Source organism: Anomaloglossus baeobatrachus, chromosome 4 (genome assembly GCF_048569485.1).
Source record: "Anomaloglossus baeobatrachus isolate aAnoBae1 chromosome 4, aAnoBae1.hap1, whole genome shotgun sequence".
NCBI classification, from domain to species: domain Eukaryota; kingdom Metazoa; phylum Chordata; class Amphibia; order Anura; family Aromobatidae; genus Anomaloglossus; species Anomaloglossus baeobatrachus.
The window spans coordinates 374,169,566-374,190,117 of NC_134356.1; the positions used below are offsets into that span (position 1 = coordinate 374,169,566).

The window sequence follows — 20,552 nt, forward strand, 5'->3', positions numbered from 1 at the left end:
TATTTCCCACATGTCTACTTTAAATCAGCACCATCTTTGAAAAATCTGTTTTTTGTTGTTAGGAAATTAGAAGGGTTAAAAGTTTATCACCAATTTCTCATTTTTCCAACAAAATTTGCAAAACCATTTGAAGTAACTTTGAGAGGCCTATGTAACAAACAATACCCAAAAGTAACAGTATTCTTTAAACTGCACCCCTCAAAGTGCTCAAACCCATATCCAAGAAGTTTATTAATCCTTCAGGTGCTTCACTGTAACTAAAGCAATGTAAAAGGAAAAATGAAACTTTTTTGAACAAAAATGTTGTTTTAACCCCACTTTTTTTATTTTCACAAGATTAACAGGAGAAAATACACCATACATTTGTTGTGCAATTTCTCCTAAGTACGCTAATACCCCATATTGGTGGAAATCTACTGCTTGGTCGCACAGCAGGGCTCGGAAGGGAAGAAGCACCATGTGAGTTTTGGAAAGCAAAATTGGTTAGAATCGTTAGGCTAAATTCACACAGGGCATCTTTTGCTGCATTTTTGAGGTTACACAGATGCACCAAAATGCATGCATTTCCTTCTCTCGGCAAAGTCTAGGACATTTTGATTTTGCTGTCCACACTGGGCATCTTTTGTTGGCTGCATCTTGGCTGCGTTTTTGAAGATGCCCCCAAAATTCAGTATGTCAATTCGTTTTGCGTTTTCAGAGCGTTTTTGAGCTCTTCCAGTCAATAGATTTGACTTAAAAAACGCATTGGGCAAAACGCTGTAAAAACGCATAAAAAACGCATTGCGTTTTTTATGCGTTTTTGACACGGTGCGTTTTTTGGGACAAAATCTTTGTGGTAAAAAAAGATGCCGCGTGTGAACATACCCTACGTGGACGCTATGTTGCGTTTAGAGAGCCCATGATGTGTCTAAGCAGTGGAAATTCCCCATAAGTAACTCCATTTTTTAATCTAGATTCTAGACCCCTTACGAAATCTATCTAGATGTGTGGTGAGCACCTTGAACTAACCTTGAACCCACAGGTACTTGACAGAATATTGTAACGTTGAACAATGAAAATAAAAAAAATATTTTTTCCCACAAAAATGTTGTTTTGGTCCCAATTTTTTTATTTTCTCAAGTGTAACAGGAGAAAATAGACCCCAATATTTGTTGTGCAATATTTCCTGAGTACAGATACCCCATATGTGCTGGGAAAATATTGTTTGGACACACTGTTCAGCTCTGAAAGGAGAGAGGGAGGTTTTGGAATTCAGACTTTGATGGAAGGGTCTGAGGGCTTCATGTTAGGTGAGAGACATGGAAAGCCCCTGAGGTGCCTAAACAGTGGAAAACCCCACAATTGACCCCATTTTGGAAGCCAGCCCCTTCAAGGAATTTGTCTAGATGTATGGTGAGCACCTTGAACCCAAAGGTGTTCTACATGTTGAACTGGGAAAATAAAAATAAAAATTTTTCCTACTTAAATGTTGTTTTAGCGTCACATGTTTTAATTTTCACAACAATAGCAGGAGAAAATAGACCCCAACATTTGTTGTTCAACTTCTCCTGGTTACAACAATACCCCATATGTGGTGGAAAACTACTGTTTGGGCACACTGCTGAGCTCCAAATGGAAGGAGTGACGTTTTGATGGAATTGTTTACAGGCGCCATGACGCGTTTGCAGAGCCCTTAAGGTGCCAAAATAGTAGAAACACAAGTGACCCTATATTGGAATTGATCTAGTGCTTTCCTGGTATGTGTATTTTTTAATGTGGCAGCATACTTAAGTTGTGTAGAGTACAGCAAGTTGGCATATGACTTGTGTGTCGTACATGAGTTCTCATTCTCTTTCATAGATTTATCTATCACCATCTTAATGGCATATTCCTACACAAGACTCTATTGGTTGGTTCACTTATCTTTCTCTAATTAAAATACAGTGTGACAAAACAATCACTGCTCTCGCAGAGACCAGCCAGAGAAAACACTACCGGCAGCTAACGAGGGCGCTCAACACAGTGAAATCCTAGGTGCATTGCCCCCTGGGAAATATGCAAATCAAAAAAGTCCATGGAGCCTCTGTTAGGAGTCTCGACACAGAAACTAGCCAGATATCCCTAGATATTTTTATTTGTCTTTTTTTCTGTATCTGTCTAATTTCTAATAAATATAGGGGTCGAAACATTACATTTTACATTTTTGGGGGTTGCCTGTATAATAAAGTCCTTATATTGAATTTTGTTGTGCCAGGTTCTCTTGTATCTAATAAATCAGGTTGACATATGTGAGTTGTGCAGAGTACATTAGGTTGACATACGTAATTTGTCTAGAGTACATAAGGTTGGCAGATATAGGTTATGTAGAGTGCATCAGATTGACATATGTACAGTAAGTTATGCAGAGTACATCCAATTATGCAATATGTTATAGTACATCAGAAATAAATTTAGCAGTCCATGGATGAGTGGTAGACTTTAAAACATTATTTTATGCACAGGCCAGGTATGTCAGGGCAGGTGTTACACTGAAAAGTGTTGTCCTTTCTTAACCCCCTTCTATAACACACTGTGCACCTTTGTTGCGACTTTCTTCCCTTTAGAGTTTGAGAACTCCCACTTGGGGAATGTTGCCCTGGTACTACACCAGCACCTTTAGTTCCAGAAGTACTGTGGCTATGCCCTTCCTGAATTCCAAATATTAGAAACTTTATCACTACCTATTGGAACTGAAGGAATGTGCCGTTCTGGTCTGTACATCATGATAGCACGTAGGCGTTATACAGTGCCATCTGTATGATGTGCAAGATCAGCTTCTTGTATCACACCTTTACTTTCTGCATGGCAGTGTAGGGATGGAGGATTTGAATAGCAACATTCCCCATGTTTTTATTGTACCCCAGGACACAGTCTGGTTTGGGAAGGTGGGTAACTTGTACAGTGGTGGGGAGGCTGCCATCACCATGTATGGTGGTCAACAAAAGGACATCCCTCTTGTCCTTATACTTGACCATCAACATGTGATCACTACATTGGGTTATGCTCTCACTATTTCTGAGCAGCTGCCCAATTAGCATCCTAGGCAGTTCTCCGTGTTTTTTCGTTTAATATTTCTTTATTGTTTTCAAGAAAAATTATATAACAAAGCATGAATATAGATAATTTTGTAGTGCCCGGTTTTACAGAATATGGAAAAGTTGCAGTTTGGTCTGGGCATTTAAATCTTATACAGCATATACTACAGTGAACTTTATCGTAGGTCTTAAAAGAAAAATTCTTCATAACATCCTTAATGACATCTTATCCCAAGTATATATCAATCGTTTATCTTTTGTTCTATTTAATATGTAGATGCCAATATCATTCTGTATAATCTTGCCATATATTTCAACAAGTAAACCTATGTACACTAATTAGGTAAGCAAGAGAAGGAAAAGAGGGGAAAGAAAGAAAAGCAAGGGATGAAAGGAGAAGAAGAGGGAGAAAGAGAAGAGAAAGAAGGAAAACACGAGAAAGAGAGAAGGGGAGATTCTGTAGGGTTCTGTAACGTGGAACCATGCCATCCTCCCATCAGGAGGGCCACTTCGCCCCGCCAAACATCAGTGTGGCAGCGTGCCCGTGTGTAACCAGGATTGGAATTGTTGTGTTTCTCTGAATTGAAGCCACGGATACCAGGTGGAAAAGCATAGTGAGTCTCTCCCTTCATCAAATGCTCTTATCTCTTCCAAACGTCTCAGGGCATCCATACCCCCCACCCAGTCTGCTCTTCTCAATGTATAGGTGGACCTCCAATGTTTCGATATGATCTGTCTCATTGAGATCATGAAGTATGAGAGCAGACCTCTCTTCGCCTTAGAGATTGCCCCCCCGTACATTGAGAAGAGTGCCACTTCCGGCAAGGGTGTCACTCCCACTTGATGTAAATGATTATAGAGAGCAAAGACGTCTTCCCATAATCCCTGGATCCCTGGACAAGACCACCAAACATGCAGCATTGTGCCCACCGAGGTCTGACACCTCCAGCAAGTGTCTGAGACTTCTGGAAACATTCTGTGGAGCCTGGCGGGTGTCCTGTACCACCGTGCGAGGATTTTATAGTTGAGTTCCTGCATTCTACATGAGATGGTGGATTGGTGTGTTAGGTTAAATGACTTATACCACTGTTCTTTGGAAAAAGTCTTTCTCAGTTCTGACTGCCATTGCCTTACATACTCGGGCAGGTCCCCCCCCCGTCCCTCCAGACACTGTTATGTTGTAGATTATCGAGACTGTGTGGGGAGGTGTTTCTCGAAGGAAACATAGTCTGTCAAATGGAGTCAAGTCCTTATGCATCTCAGATCTCGGAGACAGAGAGTCTACAAAGCTACATAGTTGTAAGTATTGAAACCAATGACTTGGCTCTCTTGGCCGGTCATCTAGCAAGGACATCAGTGGTCTGCAACCCTGTTGAGTAATGACATCTTTAACACGTGGGATACCTCCCGTTGGCATTGAAATCAAGCTGGGACGGATTTCGTGAAGCCAGCATTGGAATGCAGGGTTGCCCACCAGTGGCGTCATAGGGCCCGGTTCCCCTGTTAGCCTATGTCGCCTATTGGCCCTCCTCCATGCAGTAGCCAGAGACAAGAGAATCGGGGAAATTCCCAGGGTCTCCAAGTTGATTCTAGATGATAACCAGAAGATTCCCTGCGTCATGGTTGCGTGTAGATCACATTCAATCTCTACCCACAATTTTCTGTCCCTGTTATGGAGGAGATACAGTATGCAATTGCCCACCGACGCCGCATGGTACGCTTTAAAATCAGGTAGCCCCACCCCTCCGCCCCAGCGAGACCTGTTCAACATGGAGTATTTCAGTCGGGGTCTGGTACCTCGCCATACAAAATTGCTGATAATCTTTTTTAACTTGAGGAAGAAGTTTTCTCCTAGATTCAATGGGATTGTTTGGAACATATATAGTATTTTGGGTAGGACATCCATTTTAATTGTATTGACTCTGCCAAACCACGAGATGGGGAGGTTATGCCAAGCCGTGAGGTCTTTTTGTATGTTTTTTAAAAGGTTTGGAAAATTATGTTCATATAGGTCTTGGTGTTTAGAAGGTATCCTGATCCCCAAATATTTTTTGCAATTGCTGTTCCACTTAAAGGGAAAAACGGGTTTGAGGGCATCCTCTTCCACCGACGGTAGCGATACGTTTAGGATCTCTGTTTTTTGTAGGTTTACTTTAAAGTTGGAGAGTCCACCAAAAGTCTCAAACTCCTGTAGTATGGTGGGTAAGCTAATCCTTGGTTGTGTCACATATATCAGGAGTCATCTGCAAACAGTGCCAGTTTAGGACCAACGTCTCATATCTGTAACCCCTTTATCGAGGGGTTTTTCAGTTCTCCGTGTTTTTTTGTGCACAGTACCGCATGCTGCGATAGCTCTGGTAGAGAGGATTAGAATAGTGGTATGATGGTGTAAAACCTTTCTATGAAGAGGGGATAATCCTTATCCAGCAGTGGGTGCACCAAATCCCACACAATTTTCCCACTCACTCACAGGACAGGGGGGCATTCAGGGATTTCAATCCAGGTGTCCTTCCCTTCATAAATCTTAAATCTTTGGGTGTACTCTGAGGTACTCTTATACAGCTTCCACATTTTAATTCCATACGTTGTCATCTTACCGCACATATATTGCAGGAATTTAAGCATCCCCATGAAGTGTATTAGGGACTCTTCTATGCAGATGTCCCATTGGGAATGTACACTGCAGCAAATTTGTTTCTGAAATGATCGCTGACCGACCTCCCTTTGAAAAGTTGGTCAAAGTTGGGGTCCTCTAGGGACGGACACTGTGCATTATCATTGTAATGCAAACATTTCTGAATGGCCTCAAAGTGTGTCCATGCCATGTCAAAACTGGAGTGTTATACAAAACAACAACACTACAATATTGCAGAACTTCTGGCTTCATCATTATACTCATGCGACGGATAGGCCCCAAACATGATCATTTCTACTGCACCTGTGGGGGTCCAGATAGCATATGATAAAGTGGGTTTTTGGGCAAGAAGTTGTTGAGCGAATAAATTTGTTTTGGCCACCATGAAATTTACAATTTTCTCAGAGAAAAAGACTTTGAAAAAGTTTATCTCTGTGAGGCCGGCAGTGGGAAATTGGATTTCTGATTGGGCCACAAAATCAGGAATCTGTGTCTCACAATCTTGAAAGGGTGAGGTCCATAGGGGGTCACTGGTGGGCACTGGCTCATTTGCTGTCCTGGGGTCTGCATGACATTCATTATCACTGGAGGAAGAAGAGGAGGAGGAAAAATACAGGAAGGTGGAATCCTCTCCCTCACTATTCGTGTCAGATGCAAGAAAGGTACATACCTCCATGGCTGAAAACGGTCTTTTAAAAGAACGGGACATTTTATTTTTCACATGAGTCATGTGTGTTTTTCAGTTGTGTTTTTCACGTGTGTATCTTTTTTATTACATTTATAATAGAACACAGGAAAAAAAGAGAGAATAGAAGATAATCTAGAAATAAAAATATAAAAATAAAAAGGCTAAATATAAAAATTTGGATAAAGTAAAAAAAAAACAACTTACCAATCAAATGACAGTAACAATAATTACTGAGTGCCCGCAACTATCTGCCGCTAAGTCTGATTCTATATATTAGTACAAAAAAACTGTAATACAAGTACTACATCAAATATCCACTAACATTTTGAAAGTACAATTACTAAATGGACATCAGTGAAAAACAATTACTGAACATCCACAACTATCTCACGCTAATTGTGATTATATTTTCGTACAAAATACTGTAGTATAAGCTGATTACTACAGTATATTCTTACTGTGGATTACTATACTGTCCTTAAAGAGAACCAAACATCAGGATTTTGGTATATAAGGTAAAGCCAGTGCAGTACTGGCACTATCAGGCATAGGCTGTACATACCATTAGTGGGCAGCTCGGATGTTTAGGCTGTGAAATCCATTTTTATGAAGTTTGAAAATTCATCCACTTTTTGATTGACGTGTGCACCTCTCCAGATAATATCCGGGCAGGTTATGCACATGATTCCTGCCCCCCCGCCGCCTGTTCCTCCCTCTCTCTGGCTGTATGCAAATTTCTAATCTTCAGTTACACGGCGTCGGAGTTGGCTCCTGTGCATAGCGCTTATCTCCGGCGCCATGTTTTTGAAGCCCACATACAGTGTTTGGAATCTGAGAGGGCGGCGCATGAGCCCTCGCTTCTTCATATCTCGTTGTGACAGCGGGAGCGCGCGCGGTGTCACAACAGGACTGGAGCACAGCTGATCTTACCGATTAGCTGCAGCAGACAATATCGTAGCAGACGTCTGCTGCAGCTAATCAGTAAGATCAGCTGTGCTCCAGTCCTGTTGTGACCACGGGAGCGCACGCAGTCACAACGAGATCTGAAGAAGCGAGGGCGCCGCCGCCCTCTGACACCAAACACTGTATGCGGGCTTCAAAAACATGGCGCCGAAGATAAGCGCTATGCGCAGGTACCAACTCCGGCGCCGTGTAACTGAAGATTAGAAATGTACATACAGCCAGAGAGAGGGAGGAACAGGCAGCGGGGGTGGTAATCATGTGCATAACCCGCCCGGATATTATCTGGAGAGGTGCACACGTCAATCAAAAAGTGGATGACTTTTCAAACTTCATAAACATGGATTTCACAGCCTAAACATCCGAGCTGCCCACTAATGGTATGTACAGCCTGTGCCTGATACTGCCAGTACTGCACTGGCTTTACCTTATACAGCAAAATCCTGATGTTTGGTTCCCTTTAATCTAGCTCTATCAACTAATCTATATTATTTTTATTTGATTCTTTTTATTTTTTACACTTTACTATTTGACGCTAATCCTGACTATATTCAGTAAAATAGACTGTAGCATAAGCTGATTACTATTATATTTTCAACTAATCTAAATTATTATTTTTTTATTAGATCCTTTTTTAAAAAAACAAACAAAAGCAACTGAATGCCGATCAGTGATGTGCTCAACACCTGCAGCATGCACGTATAAAAGTGCTGAACAAGCAAAAACTAAAATTGACAGGAAAAATAAAAGTCCTGGCCAAAAGCGAACACAGACGCTGATCAGTGCTGTGTATCCCTGATCAGTAGCTAACTGGCTGCAGGATGCACGTATGCAGGTGTTGCACATGGGAAAAAAAAATGGACAGGAAAAAAATATCCTGGCCAAAAGTGAACACAAATGCCAATCAGAGAGGACTGGAACCCCTATCTGAACCTGATGTATATGTATCTGAAATGTTGTGAAGGGATTAAAGAGTGTTAGGAATTACTGGCAAGTGCTGGTTGTGTACTGCATATGTCAACAGTCCCACTTATCCTTCATATGCCTGGCCCATGGGGTAATTGGAATCCTTTTTTTACAAATCCTTCTTTTTTTGTCTCAAAGCTAAAAATGCACATCATCAAAAGAACATCATACCTACAGTGAAAAATGGGGGGAGGCAGCATTATGCTTTGGGCTGTTTTTATGCTGTTGGAACTAACCCTTTAGTCAAGTTGTAGGGAATTATGACCAGTTACAAATATCACTCAATCTTCCACCAAATCCTTACGACCTCAATTAAAAAAGTGTAGTTGACTATGCATCCATTAGATGTGACAATCCCAGAACTTTACCCGGCACATCCCAATTGCCCTGGTGCGGTGGCAATCGGGGTAATAAGGAGTTAATAACAGCTCACAGCTGCCACTAAGCCCTAGATTAGTAATGGAAGGCGTCTATGAGACCTTCCGCCCCATTACTAGTCTGTAAGTGAAAAGAAATAAACACAAATACCAGAAAAAGTTCAATGAGGTCACTTGAGGTCATGTTACCAGCAATTACAGGTGGAGGACCATGGGAACCTCCACCTGTGACCACGATGAGCGGTGACGTTACTCATTTTATTTGAGTGATGTCACCGCTCATCACGTGGCTCAGTCTCTGCCTTAAGCTCACAGCTGGTGGTCATGTTCTATGGCAGCGGGCTGTCACTTCAGGTGTACCAGATCTGGGATGGTTGTGGGACCTCGTGTGGATTACGTGGGACCTGGATGTTTTTTGGGGTTAATAAAGGGTTGAAAGAGTGTGTATTGTATTTTATCTCAAATCAAGGATTTTTTCAGTGTTTGTGTTTATTTCTTTTCATTTACAGATTAGTATTGGGGGGACTCATCTAGATGCTACTAAGACCTAATCTAGTGGCATCTGTGAGCTATTATTAACCTGTAACGCCCATCCCCACCAGGTCCAAGGGGGCTCTCCACCTCGCACCGGCCCTGTTCCAGCGTGGCTCCCACGCGTGCATCCGCTCCCAACCTCCAGCAGCAGCGTCCTTCCTCTCACCTACCCCGTGGTTCTGCTCCTGATTCAGGTCCTGCTGGGGTCCCCTCTTACTCCCGGGTCATGCGCTCTGTTTCAGAGTCTTCTGCCGCTTCTTCCTGCTTCCAGGCCACACGCAGGTCTGCAGTAAGTGATCTTAGGCTGCGTACAAGGCCACACCCCTTTTCTTAAAATGGTAGCATCCCATTACCTGAAAGTGACCTTAGAGGTCACCTGTTACCTAAAGGGTATTTAAGTTCGCCTTCCCTGACAGAAGGCGCCCGAGCAACGCTGCTTTTAGTGTGTTGCTAGTACTCAGGCCCCTGTGTGCTATTGTATTGTATCATTGCTTCTGCTGCCCATTCCTAACCTTTGTCTCGTCCTAGTGCCATACCTGCTGTGGATGCCACACTCATGTCATGCCTGTGCCATACCTGTGGTGAACGCCACACCCGTGCCGTACCTGTGACATACCTGCTGTGGACTCCACACTTGTGTCATACCTGCTGTGACATTGCATCGGTACCATCTCTGTTGTGCCTCATCAGGAAACACCGGCATCAGACATCTAAGAGACTGCACCTGGTCTTTAGAGACTATCGCTTCTGGTCCCTGGCTGCCGTGCATTTAGGCCCTTTGGGGGAAGCACCACACAGTCCCTGTATAGGGGCTTGCTGCTGGTCGCTTCTTCAAGGGAGTCCAGAGCACGGTCCAGTGGGTCCACCCCCGGACGCTCGTCGCCCCTTGGTGAGCATAACATAACCCCTTATTACCCCGACAACACCGCACCAGGGCAATCAAGATGAGCCGTATAAAGTTCCACAATTGTCACATCTAATAGATGCGACAATCCTGGGCAGCTGCAGGCTGCTATTTTTAGGCATGGGGGCCCAATAACCATGGGCTTCCCCAGGCTGATAATACAAGCTCCCAGCGGTTGGCTTTATCATGGTTGGGTATGAAAATTGGGGGGGACCTCACTTCATTTTTTAAAATTATTTATTTAAATAATTAAAATAAGCTGCATGTGTATCTTATTTTGATACACAGCCTAGATAAGCGCACAGCTGGGGGCGGCAGCCTGTAGCCGTATGCATTATCATGGCTGTGTATCATAATGTGGGGGACTCTACTCGAATTTATTTTTACACAAAGCTAGATGCAGACCGAGTGCTTATGATTGGTTGCAGTCAGACATGCTGTCACACAGGGTGGGGGCGCTGTCTGACTGCAACTAATCAAAGACGCCTGAACTGCCGGTGGATGGGGAAATCAGTGCATATCCCTGAAGATAATAAGTGGCTTCAGAAGTAGAGTGAGCAGCCTGGAAGCAGAGTTACAGCCACGTGGAAATCGGTAAGTATAAAGCACTTGCTTTATTCTTATTTTCCTTATTTTTTTCTTTGTTTTTTTTATTACCCGGGTAGCCGGACCCGGATCGTTACCCAGAGATTCCTGAGAACTCAGGGCCCACTGGCGGTGCTTTTGGTTCTTTTGAACCCGCGCGGAACCGGACTTTTAGGCTATGTGCCCATGGGAGCTTGTTTGTGCGGATTTTGCTGCAGAAAACCTGCGGATTTTTCTGGATTTTCCAGATAAATCCGCAGGTTTTAGCATGTACAGTCACTCCCCATGTTATCCTATGGGACATGGGGAATGCTGTGTCCACGCTGCGGAAAGTGCAGCTGCCGACCATGCTGCGGATGTAGGCATCCGCATGTATAATTGCATGTCAATTATTCATGCGGAATTACCTGCGGATGTCCCGGCCCTCCGCTATGGAGATAAGAGGCCGGGACCTCCGCAGGAAAGCCGCATGAATGTCCGCATGTTTCCCGCAGCTATTCCGCTGTTATCTAGCAGCTAAAAATAGCTGCGGACGCCGGCGGGCAGCTGCGGGAAACATGCGCTCGTACCAGCAGATACATCCGCAGGTACGAGCGCCCGTGGGCACATAGCCTTACAGTCTGGGCCCTCCCATTACTAGAAAGGACTCAATAATGATCCCTAGAAAATTATTTTTCCTTTTCTCTTCCCTTTTATTTTTCTTTCCCACTTCCGCAACCCAATAGATTCTATTTCATTAAGAACTCAGTTTGAGCATAAAACAGTAATGTATGTACATTTTTTCACATTTTTATTGTACACACAGATGTATAAAGAGCCCCAAATGTTATAATGTAGCAAAAGAAGAACACCCCACCTGTTTAATTCCCCACTAATCCAGTGTATTTGCCCCAGAGATCTACTGCCAGTCTCTGTTTACAAGCTGCCATAGATGATATGCTGTATTGGCACTTGACTGCCATACTTCCTGGACTCTTGCATAAAAAAATGAAGTGACCACCCCAAGTCTACACATACAGTGAAGATTCAGTGCGCAAATAAATAGGTGAAAATATGGCTAAATGTGCTCTAATCCTATTACATACCAATGCATTGACAAAACATGTGGATGCTGAACAAAGTAGCTGGACAAAATACCAATCACAGTAGATGATTTACCAAAATTTCCATGTTAAAGTTATAAAATACTCAAAAGGGTTATGCAGTTGGAGAATACTGAGATCATAATCCATACAGACTACACACACTAGAGAGGTCATAGCTTCATAGGAGATACTATGCCTATCATTAAAATCATTGTCTTTCTTATCTGTTATTAGCAGCACCAAATCTTATCTGGACATTATACGAAGTGCTATCTTCTTCTTTCTGCATAGTTATGTCTATTCTAGGGCTTGGTTTTTGCTGCCCCCTTAATTTGTGGCAGTGCCTGCCTTCTCTTTTGTGTTTTCTACTGTATATTACTTACTGGAATCCTCTTCCAATCACTTTGTCTGCAAGACTGGAGTAGAACCCAAGAGCATCTTCTGTGGATCCTTGATTGAAGAGGTAAGTATTGTTTTTTTTCACCAATTAGACAGGTTGACCTGCACAACTATGGGAGACCATTGATAAACATGTCAGCTGTTCATATTTTGGCGGGACCACCTAATTTGTAATCTGTCTGGGGTGCTGTTAAGAAGTCTCTAGTAATGTCAGGTCCATTAATGCAAGTCTAGTTAGTGGATGGAATGTAAATAAATAAGTGTATCTCTAAAGATTTAAAGAAATTGGCCAGTGAAGAAAAGTTATCATCGATCCATAGGATGGGTAATAATGATGTATAGATTGGTGATGGTCCGCCACAAAATTGGACACTTATCTCCATTATAATTGAGCGGAGATGCACATCTTGACTTCTGCTCCTTTCACTGTTTATGGGACTGCTGAGCAAAGCAGTTTCGCTCCATTGTAATGGGGATAAATGTTTCCGATTTGTTGGGGTCCCAGTGTTCATCATTGTAGTCTATCACCTACTTAGTGGAGAGATGATAACTTCTCTTCACCAGACAACCCTTTTAAGGTTTGGTAGAAAATCTGTTCACATATGTTTTCATTATTTTCAAGTTCGGTTTCTAATAATTTTAGATGTCAAAATACTGGTTCATATTGTACTATTCTATCCAAGAATAAATACAATTACATGAAAGTCTAGAGCATGAGAATACAGATTCTACTGGATAAATACTACCAAAATGTTGCCAAAAGGAAACTCTTTCTAAGAAGATCATCATCATGGGATTAGACTCCGTTCCTGGTGCTTAATATGTGTTACCATTTACAGTATTATATACAGCCATGCTTAGTTACCTTTTTTTCTGCAGTCTAGTGTTGCCGTTGGGTACAGATATGTATGGCAAAGTGTTGAATCCACAGAAGGTTTTGTCACCTTGGATCCTTCTAGTGGTTTAGGTTTTCCATCTTCTTCTTGGCATATTACTTGAGGTGTGATTTGTTTCAATTTTTCACCTTTCAATTCTGCTGGGTTCTCACACTTTGCATAATTTCCAAAATTCCTGTTTCGTGGAATCTGAAGGAATGTTACAAGCGACTCCAACTCACAGTTACAATCCCAAGGATTGTCGTAAAGTCTGAGATAAGTAAGTCGCGGCAGTTGGATAAATACTTCCTCTGATAAGATTTTTATCCGGTTATGTTGAAGTAAAAGAGTTGTCAGACTTTTTAAGCCAAAGAAAGCCTGATGCTCAATTTTTGTAATTTCATTTTGTTGTAAATCCAAACTTTTTAGACTTTGAAACTTAGAAAAGGTATTATCTTTTATTATACGAAATCTGTTTCTTGAGAGCAAAATATGTATCAAATCATCTGGCCATTCATTTAGTACACTTGTATGCTTTCTCTCCTGACAGTCCAAATATTTTTCATTGATATATGTATATGTCTCACATGGTAATCCTGGAGCATAGCGTTTAACAGTACTAGAGGATTTTTTCGAGTTGTTTGATTTGTCATTTCCTCGGCTGTTTCTTCTTAACTTCTTAAACTCAGATGCTTTACAAAAGAAAAGAAATATTATTAGAGTAACCACTTGCATCCTGACATCCAACTGGTCCGGATTTCCCAGTACTGCAATGAAATCTTGTTCTTCAAGCAGAGTTCACAGCTTGGAAAGTTAGAACCCCTCTTCTGAAAAACAAGAGATTGGAAATGTAAACTTTGTTTAGACATTTCAATAGAGCATTGCTATGCATACTTCAAAAGCGAAAAAGAAAAACATAAACTTCTGGAAGTAATTACTATATCTTGCATAAAAACTGAAATGAAATAATTATACGGTACATCAACATTGTTTAAGAAATGTCGCTAGTGCTCACCTTTTGAACTTTGTTTTATATGAACATTTAGAAAGATTTTGGCTTCATTAGTGCAATATATCGAGACCTGGACTTGGTTGCTTAAATGGTTATCCCGGATATTTATATAGATTGGCAGGGAGTCTAACATGGAATTTTACCAATGTTTAATATACTCCCTGTCAGGGCTCATGCACACAACCTTATATTCAGTCCAAGCACTAGCCATTAAAAAAAAAATCAATTGTACTTGGACCAATGTTAGACTGGGTTCACATGTCCTGTGTAACCATCCATTAGAACGGATCCAGCAGAGATCCATTTGGAAAAAAAGTTCTGCAGGCACAACTTTTTGACCATTTTGAAATAACTGATTTCTGCAGGATAAGTTTTTTTTTAACATTGGAGTCCAAGGAGAATGGACCCGTTAACGGATTGTTATTTAGTCATATGTTATTCTTGCATTTGCAAAGCATACGTTTTTTTTCTTACTGGATCTGTTACAAATGGAAGATAAATAGCAATCCGTTAATGGATGCGTTCTCCAATGTTAAAAAAAAAAAGGATCCAGCAGAATTCAGTTTCCCAACAGATCTCTGCAGGATTGGTTCTAATGGATCATTACAGGACATGTGAACTTAGCCTTATTCAGTTAGGCAGTGCAAATGAATAATTCTCCTCAATGACAGATTCGGCATTTGAAAAAAATTGCAGAATGCATTATTTTCCTTCGACAATCATAAGACACTCCCCAATTGAAGTCTATAGGTCTGTGAAAAAAATCAGATTGAACTCGGATGACATCTGAGTGCGGTCCGATTTTTCATGGATTGACAGCTGTAACGTTGCGCCCTGCAACGTGGGGGTTTCACTCGCTTGCAGCGGTGTGAGGTAGCTTCAGCAACACACGTACACAGTCTCTTCATAGAAATTCTGGCAGTTTATTTAAAAACACTCAGCATAAACTGCCCTCAAACATAAACAATAAGTGCATAATGGAAGTTTAGCAACTTCCCCACTCTCTGGCTCCTGCCAGCGTACAACTCTAGCCAAGGTTCCTTCCAGCACCCAGGGCCCTCTGCAGACCCGTCTGTCTCTCCTCCAGGAGAGATTCGGCCCTACAGCCCTGGCCTGGCTTGGCCGCACTCACCTCAGACTCTATATCAGAGCCTTGTGATCAGCCTCCATGCAGCCTGAAACACCCAGAGCTCTCGGCTCTGCTCTCGCTTGTTTCCAGCACACACACTGGAAATCTAGAGCCAGTCTCTCTCTAGACTGCCCTAGACACACTCCACCCAGGTTCAGAGACAGGATTGCTTTAACCCCTGGAGCCACACCCACAGGTGGTAAGGAGTGTGTAATCAGCATCACACACCCTTCCATGGCTCTACATGTAATGCAATCCTGTGGAACCACAGGTCCCAGCCAGCTTCATATTGCAGAGCACCCACGCTTCTGCAAAACATGCCGGCCCTTTGTAATACAGCCGGTTGATACCTCACATAGCATGGAGAAGATGGGAAACATTTTTTTTCTCTCCACATCTGACTGATCAATCTGTTCAGAATAATTGGACCGTGGTGAAAACGGTTTTGTGAACCTACCTGTGGGATTCCTCGATTCTAACCTCCACTGCTCCCCACATTTGCATACTTGCAATCACATGCCGACCATTTCTCGATGGTCTTAGTTGAGAGAGGCGGAAAATAAATCAATCTGCCTGATTGGCTGCAGCAGTCACATGTGTAGGCACATGTATTTCCTTTAACAGCACTACCACATTATTGTGCTTAGCACAGTTCATCATGTTACCCTGACAATTGTTGTCAGAGGACGCCTTATTGACAGGCATATGTTGACCATTTGACAGCCATGTTGCCACATAATCTGAATGTAATAATCATTAAAGGGGTTATCCGGCTTATTTTGACTTTTTTTTATTATTTCACTATTGGGCTACATTGGGGCAGGTAAGTAGATAGTGAGCACTTACCTGCCCTGCTGTCAGCCCCTCTCCCCCGGCTCAGAGTGGTCATGTGACCGCTCCTGACGCAATTTTACTGCTTCCGGTCATTTCATGTCAACATGGGCAGGACCATGTTGACATGCAAATCTGGGAATAGCTTGTTGCTGCCCCGCTGCTTAGTGGGCAGGTATAGTGCGATGAGTACCCGCCCCCTCCCACACACTCCGTAGTCTCCCTCCCCCGCCTCCTGTGCCCAGCTACGTGTGCCCTGAATTCCAGCCGATTCAGTGTCCAGTTCAATAAGGCAAGGAACAAGAAAGTTGTCCACTTGCTTTCAGATACACTGTCAGCGCTCTGTCCCCAGCGCTTTATCATGTTTACTGTCTGACACACAGGGAACTGTCTCCCCCTCTCCCCCGTGCACGTTGTCTGTGTCATCATGTGTCATCTGTGTCTGTGCATCAGTCTGTGTCCCGCTCCCTGCCAACCCCGCGGCTGCCTGCACTGCAGTGTGCCAGTGTCTGTCCGCACTGCAGTCAGTGTCAGCAGCTTCCACACTGCAGTGCTGGCAGCCACGGGGATGACGAGCGCTCCTGTCAGGTGCTTAGATGAGATCATTACCTGCTGTGACGATCTTCTGACGTCAGCGCTGTCACTGCCTTCTATGCCCGCGCTTTCTCACATCACGTCTCGCGGGCGGCCCGAGACTGTCACTAGCGGTGATGTCAAGGGCTCCCGCGATACTGCTGAGAACGCGGCGGGCATAGAAGTCAGTGACAGCGCTGACATCAGCAGTGCAGGAGATCGTCACTGCAGGTAATGATCTCAGCTAACCTCCTGAAGTCAGCGCTAGTCATGCCCTGCAGTGGGCTGACCTATTGATGTTAACTCAGGACACTGCATTGCTCTCCCAGCCAATGGGGAACATTCTGTTCTTCATTGACTGGGACATTGACTATGGTATGGATCGTCGTGGGACTGCCTTATTGGATTACGCCGAACCCGGATTTGATTGTTCTTTTCAATAAAATGGTGAAAGAGGGAATGTTTTGGGAAGTATTTTTTCAAATAAAACTTTTTTTGTTGTCTATTTTTTTTTTTTATTACTGACTGGGTTGGTGATGTCAGGTATCTGATAGATGCCATGACATCACTAAGCCCAGGGCTTGATGCCAGGTGACATTACACATCTAACATCAACCCCATATATTACCCCGTTTGCCACCGCACCAGGCCAATGGGATGAATTGGTGCGAAGCGCCAGGATTGGCACGTCTAATGGATGCGCCACTTCTGGGGCGGCTGTGGCCTGCTATTTTTAGGCTGGGGAGTGTCCAATAACAGTGGACCTCCCTAGTCTGAGAATACCAGACCACAACTGTTTGCTTTACCTTGGCTGGTGATCCAATTTGGGGGGGGACCCCACGTTTTTTGTTTTAAATTATTTATTTAATTTTAAATAACAGCGTGGGGTGCCCTCTGTTTTGGATTACCAGCCAAGGAGAAGCTGCCAGCTGTGGTTTGCAGGCTGCAGCCGTCTGCTTTACCCTAACTAGCTATCAAAAATAGGGGGAACCCCACGTGGTTTTTTTTTTTTAAATTTATTTTGTTTTTTGGCTAAATACAAGGCTAAGCACCCCTTAGTGCCACATGAATGGCACTAAAGGGTGCAAGATTACAAAATGTAGGGGAGTGGGACATTTTATATGTCTTTCTCATCTATTATCTATCCCTCTATCTATCCCTTCATTCATTCATTCATTCATTCCTTCATCCATCCCTCTAGCTATCTGTCTCTATCTATCCCTCTATCTATATCTTTCCATATATTTATCTATCTAGCTGCTTCCGGTTTTTTGCAGTACGCAAAAAATAGGAAGGCACGCCAATGACACACGGAACGGATGCCACACAGATGCATTCGTGAAAAAACATGACCATGACACAAAACACACACACACATATACCATACATATATGGCGTATATATCTACTATAGACTCACATTAGATGCTATATATAGTCTTCCTTACACAGTATTCATTTAACTATAAGCGGTGAGGAGCATGTAACATCACTATGTGTCACCATTGTGGCTCTGAGGTGATTGCTGTCACAGATGAGAGAAGCAGGATCTCTGCTCTGTTATTTCTAATGCAGAGAGGTCAGTGCTGGGCAGAATACTGACAGCCAATGAGTGTGCAGGGGGCGGGGCTGGACAGTGAGGTCGGGCGGTGCCAGCTCTGACTGAGGTTTGGCAACCAAGAATACAGGAAGTTATCATGTTTGCTGGAGCTGAAGGTAAACAAAGAGCTGCAGAGAATAAAGGGATAATTCAAGAGGAACAAAAGTCAGAAAACAAAAAATAACAATGTAGGGGTGATTTATATGACAATACATCACAGATTAGCTTATGTACGGCCCTGCGGGCTCAGCTGCGACCGCCGAGCCGCTCGGATCCGTGCTCGTACTGCGGTTGGTGGCTCGAGCTTCTCACGGACCCGGGGGTCACGTCGCTCTGCAAGGGAGTTGGCGCTACACGCGGGGATTTGGGGTGTTTGGATTTGAGGTGATAGTTCGTGACGCCACCCACGGGTTGTGGTGATTGTAGACACCACTGCTGCGGTGAAGGTGTGGGGGCCCCCGGGAGCGGTGTAGTAGCACAGCTAGGTGTTGACCCCTCCGTGGGTAGGGGTTGTTGGTCCGGCGGGCCGGGGCCCGGGTGCAGGGTGTAGTGTTGCGGTGCAGCGCGGCGCAGTGCCTGATGGCACTGGTGTACTCACTCTGACACAAGACAATGGAGTCGCTGGTAAACCAAACGGAGTGATGAACGGGGCCCGCAGCCGGCTGCAGCTTTTCCCAGATTAGGTTGGTAATGTCCGCTTTTCTCCTGCACCTCTGTATGTGAATCTTGACTCCCGTGCCTAAGCACCGGTAGTCCGCTCCCTGGCGTGTATCTGTCGTAGGAGCCTGTTAGCCCGCAGACGCTGGCCCTTTGGATCTATGGCCCTTGGCGGTGGCACTTATCCGGAATGGTTGGGCTGTTGCCTTCAATCGGGACTTAGGTGGGAATGAACCCCTGAGGTCCAGACCGCAATCAGTTAATTTGACTATGGTGGTGGCTTCTAGCCTAATTCGGGGTCTGAGTACCCTGCCTGGTGCTCCGGTATCCAGTTGGCTCCCCGGTTCGGTTCCGGCGGGCCACTACCTTGTCCCGGTCCCTTACAGTTCCACCGGTCGTCTTCCCGGTCTCCTGCAGGCGGCCACTACCGTCTGCCTCCTTGCCAATGGTGACTGGGCTCCGACAGAGCCACCAGAGTAATCTTTGGCAGGCCTGAGCACAGGTCTGCTTCTGGACACAACCTCCCTCCTTCACTGTCAAAACCACTCTCTCAACTAACTTGAACTTGACTACTAGGTTCCCGCCTCCAGGCCTGTGAACTCCTTGGTGGGTGGAGCCAACTGCCTGGCTCCACCCCCCCTGGTGTGGACATCAAACCTGGAGGGTGGTGACAAGGCTTTTAGTTTGACTGCTGTTACCTAACTGGGAAGGGGGTGTGTAGTGTTGTTGTGTCTACCTGGGACGACCTGGATAGTCCAGGGCGTCACACTTACATTTTTTTTTTTGAGTATATGTTGGATAACTCCTTTAACAAATTATTCATCTATATGAATTATAACACCATCAGTAAGTAGTATCTTAGTATAGGCAGGCACACAACAGCAGATTAAATATCTTTTACGCAAATGATACAGATAATATACACAGTAAAAAAATGTGTTGGCCATTTAGCCTCTAATCAGTATCATGGGTGTTCGGCATGAGGAAAAAAATATCTCCATGCTGCTATTGGCAGCGTATCTTAGATCATGCATATGAGAGAATCACTCGGCTCACATTCACAGCAGATTTTGTGCAGAGCGTCTTGTTATCATATCACATCTGATTCTCTGACATCGGATGCTGTACGCCAGTGTGACCCTGGCCATGGGCTGAGACCTCTGTATAAGTATAACAGACCCTTGCTATGTATTGGCAGGTAGTCAGCTTAGTCAAACAGCCCAAACCAATGGAGTAAAAGATTGAATTTCCTTACCCAGTCCAGAAACGTCTCTTTATTATTTGTTGCATTAGTGCAAACTCACAAATCTGTGCCTCGCGGGTCCATGAACTGTGGCTCTCTGCTGTCTGCCAACTTGGTGTATTAGCACAGCTATGATGAGAAGGTCTCCAGATGGTAACTCCAGTGAGATGCCCTGCACAGAAGTGCAGATATGGATGCACATATCCTGATGTGAAGGTGAAGGGGTTGGATAAATATCACAAGCTGGAAATAGGATGATATTATTAGTTAGAAAGGTGTTGAAGCTGGAAGCAGTAGTTTCTTGAAGTACGTACGGGTCAAGTATACTGCCTGTAAGGGAGGATGGCACAGGTTGCTTTCTGTGGGGATGCATTGGCTGTCATTATACTGGGGCTCCGGGTGACACTACTGTAGGAGAGGGTGGCACGCTGGATGCGGTTCATCATG

The 20,552-nt window shown here is 43.9% G+C and overlaps 2 protein-coding genes across 3 annotated transcripts in view; one reads left to right on the forward strand and one right to left on the reverse strand.

Annotated features, from left to right (window-relative positions):
- FBXL13 (F-box and leucine rich repeat protein 13) overlaps positions 1 to 20,552 on the forward strand; it is a 400,423-nt gene that overhangs the window by 202,241 nt on the left and 177,630 nt on the right. The gene's annotated exons all lie outside the window — the stretch shown is intronic.
- LRRC17 (leucine rich repeat containing 17) overlaps positions 1 to 20,552 on the reverse strand; it is a 94,400-nt gene that overhangs the window by 19,773 nt on the left and 54,075 nt on the right. The window contains exons 1-2 of one of the 2 annotated variants that reach the window (XM_075345192.1): positions 20,118 to 20,308; positions 13,052 to 13,888 (exon numbers count right to left, since the gene is read on the reverse strand). In XM_075345192.1, the coding sequence (XP_075201307.1) occupies positions 13,052 to 13,796 (745 nt within the window). In that variant the 5' untranslated portion in view covers positions 13,797 to 13,888; positions 20,118 to 20,308. Of the gene's footprint in view, positions 1 to 13,051; positions 13,889 to 20,117; positions 20,309 to 20,552 lie in introns of those variants that run through there. The other variant, XM_075345191.1, reaches the window with a different exon arrangement.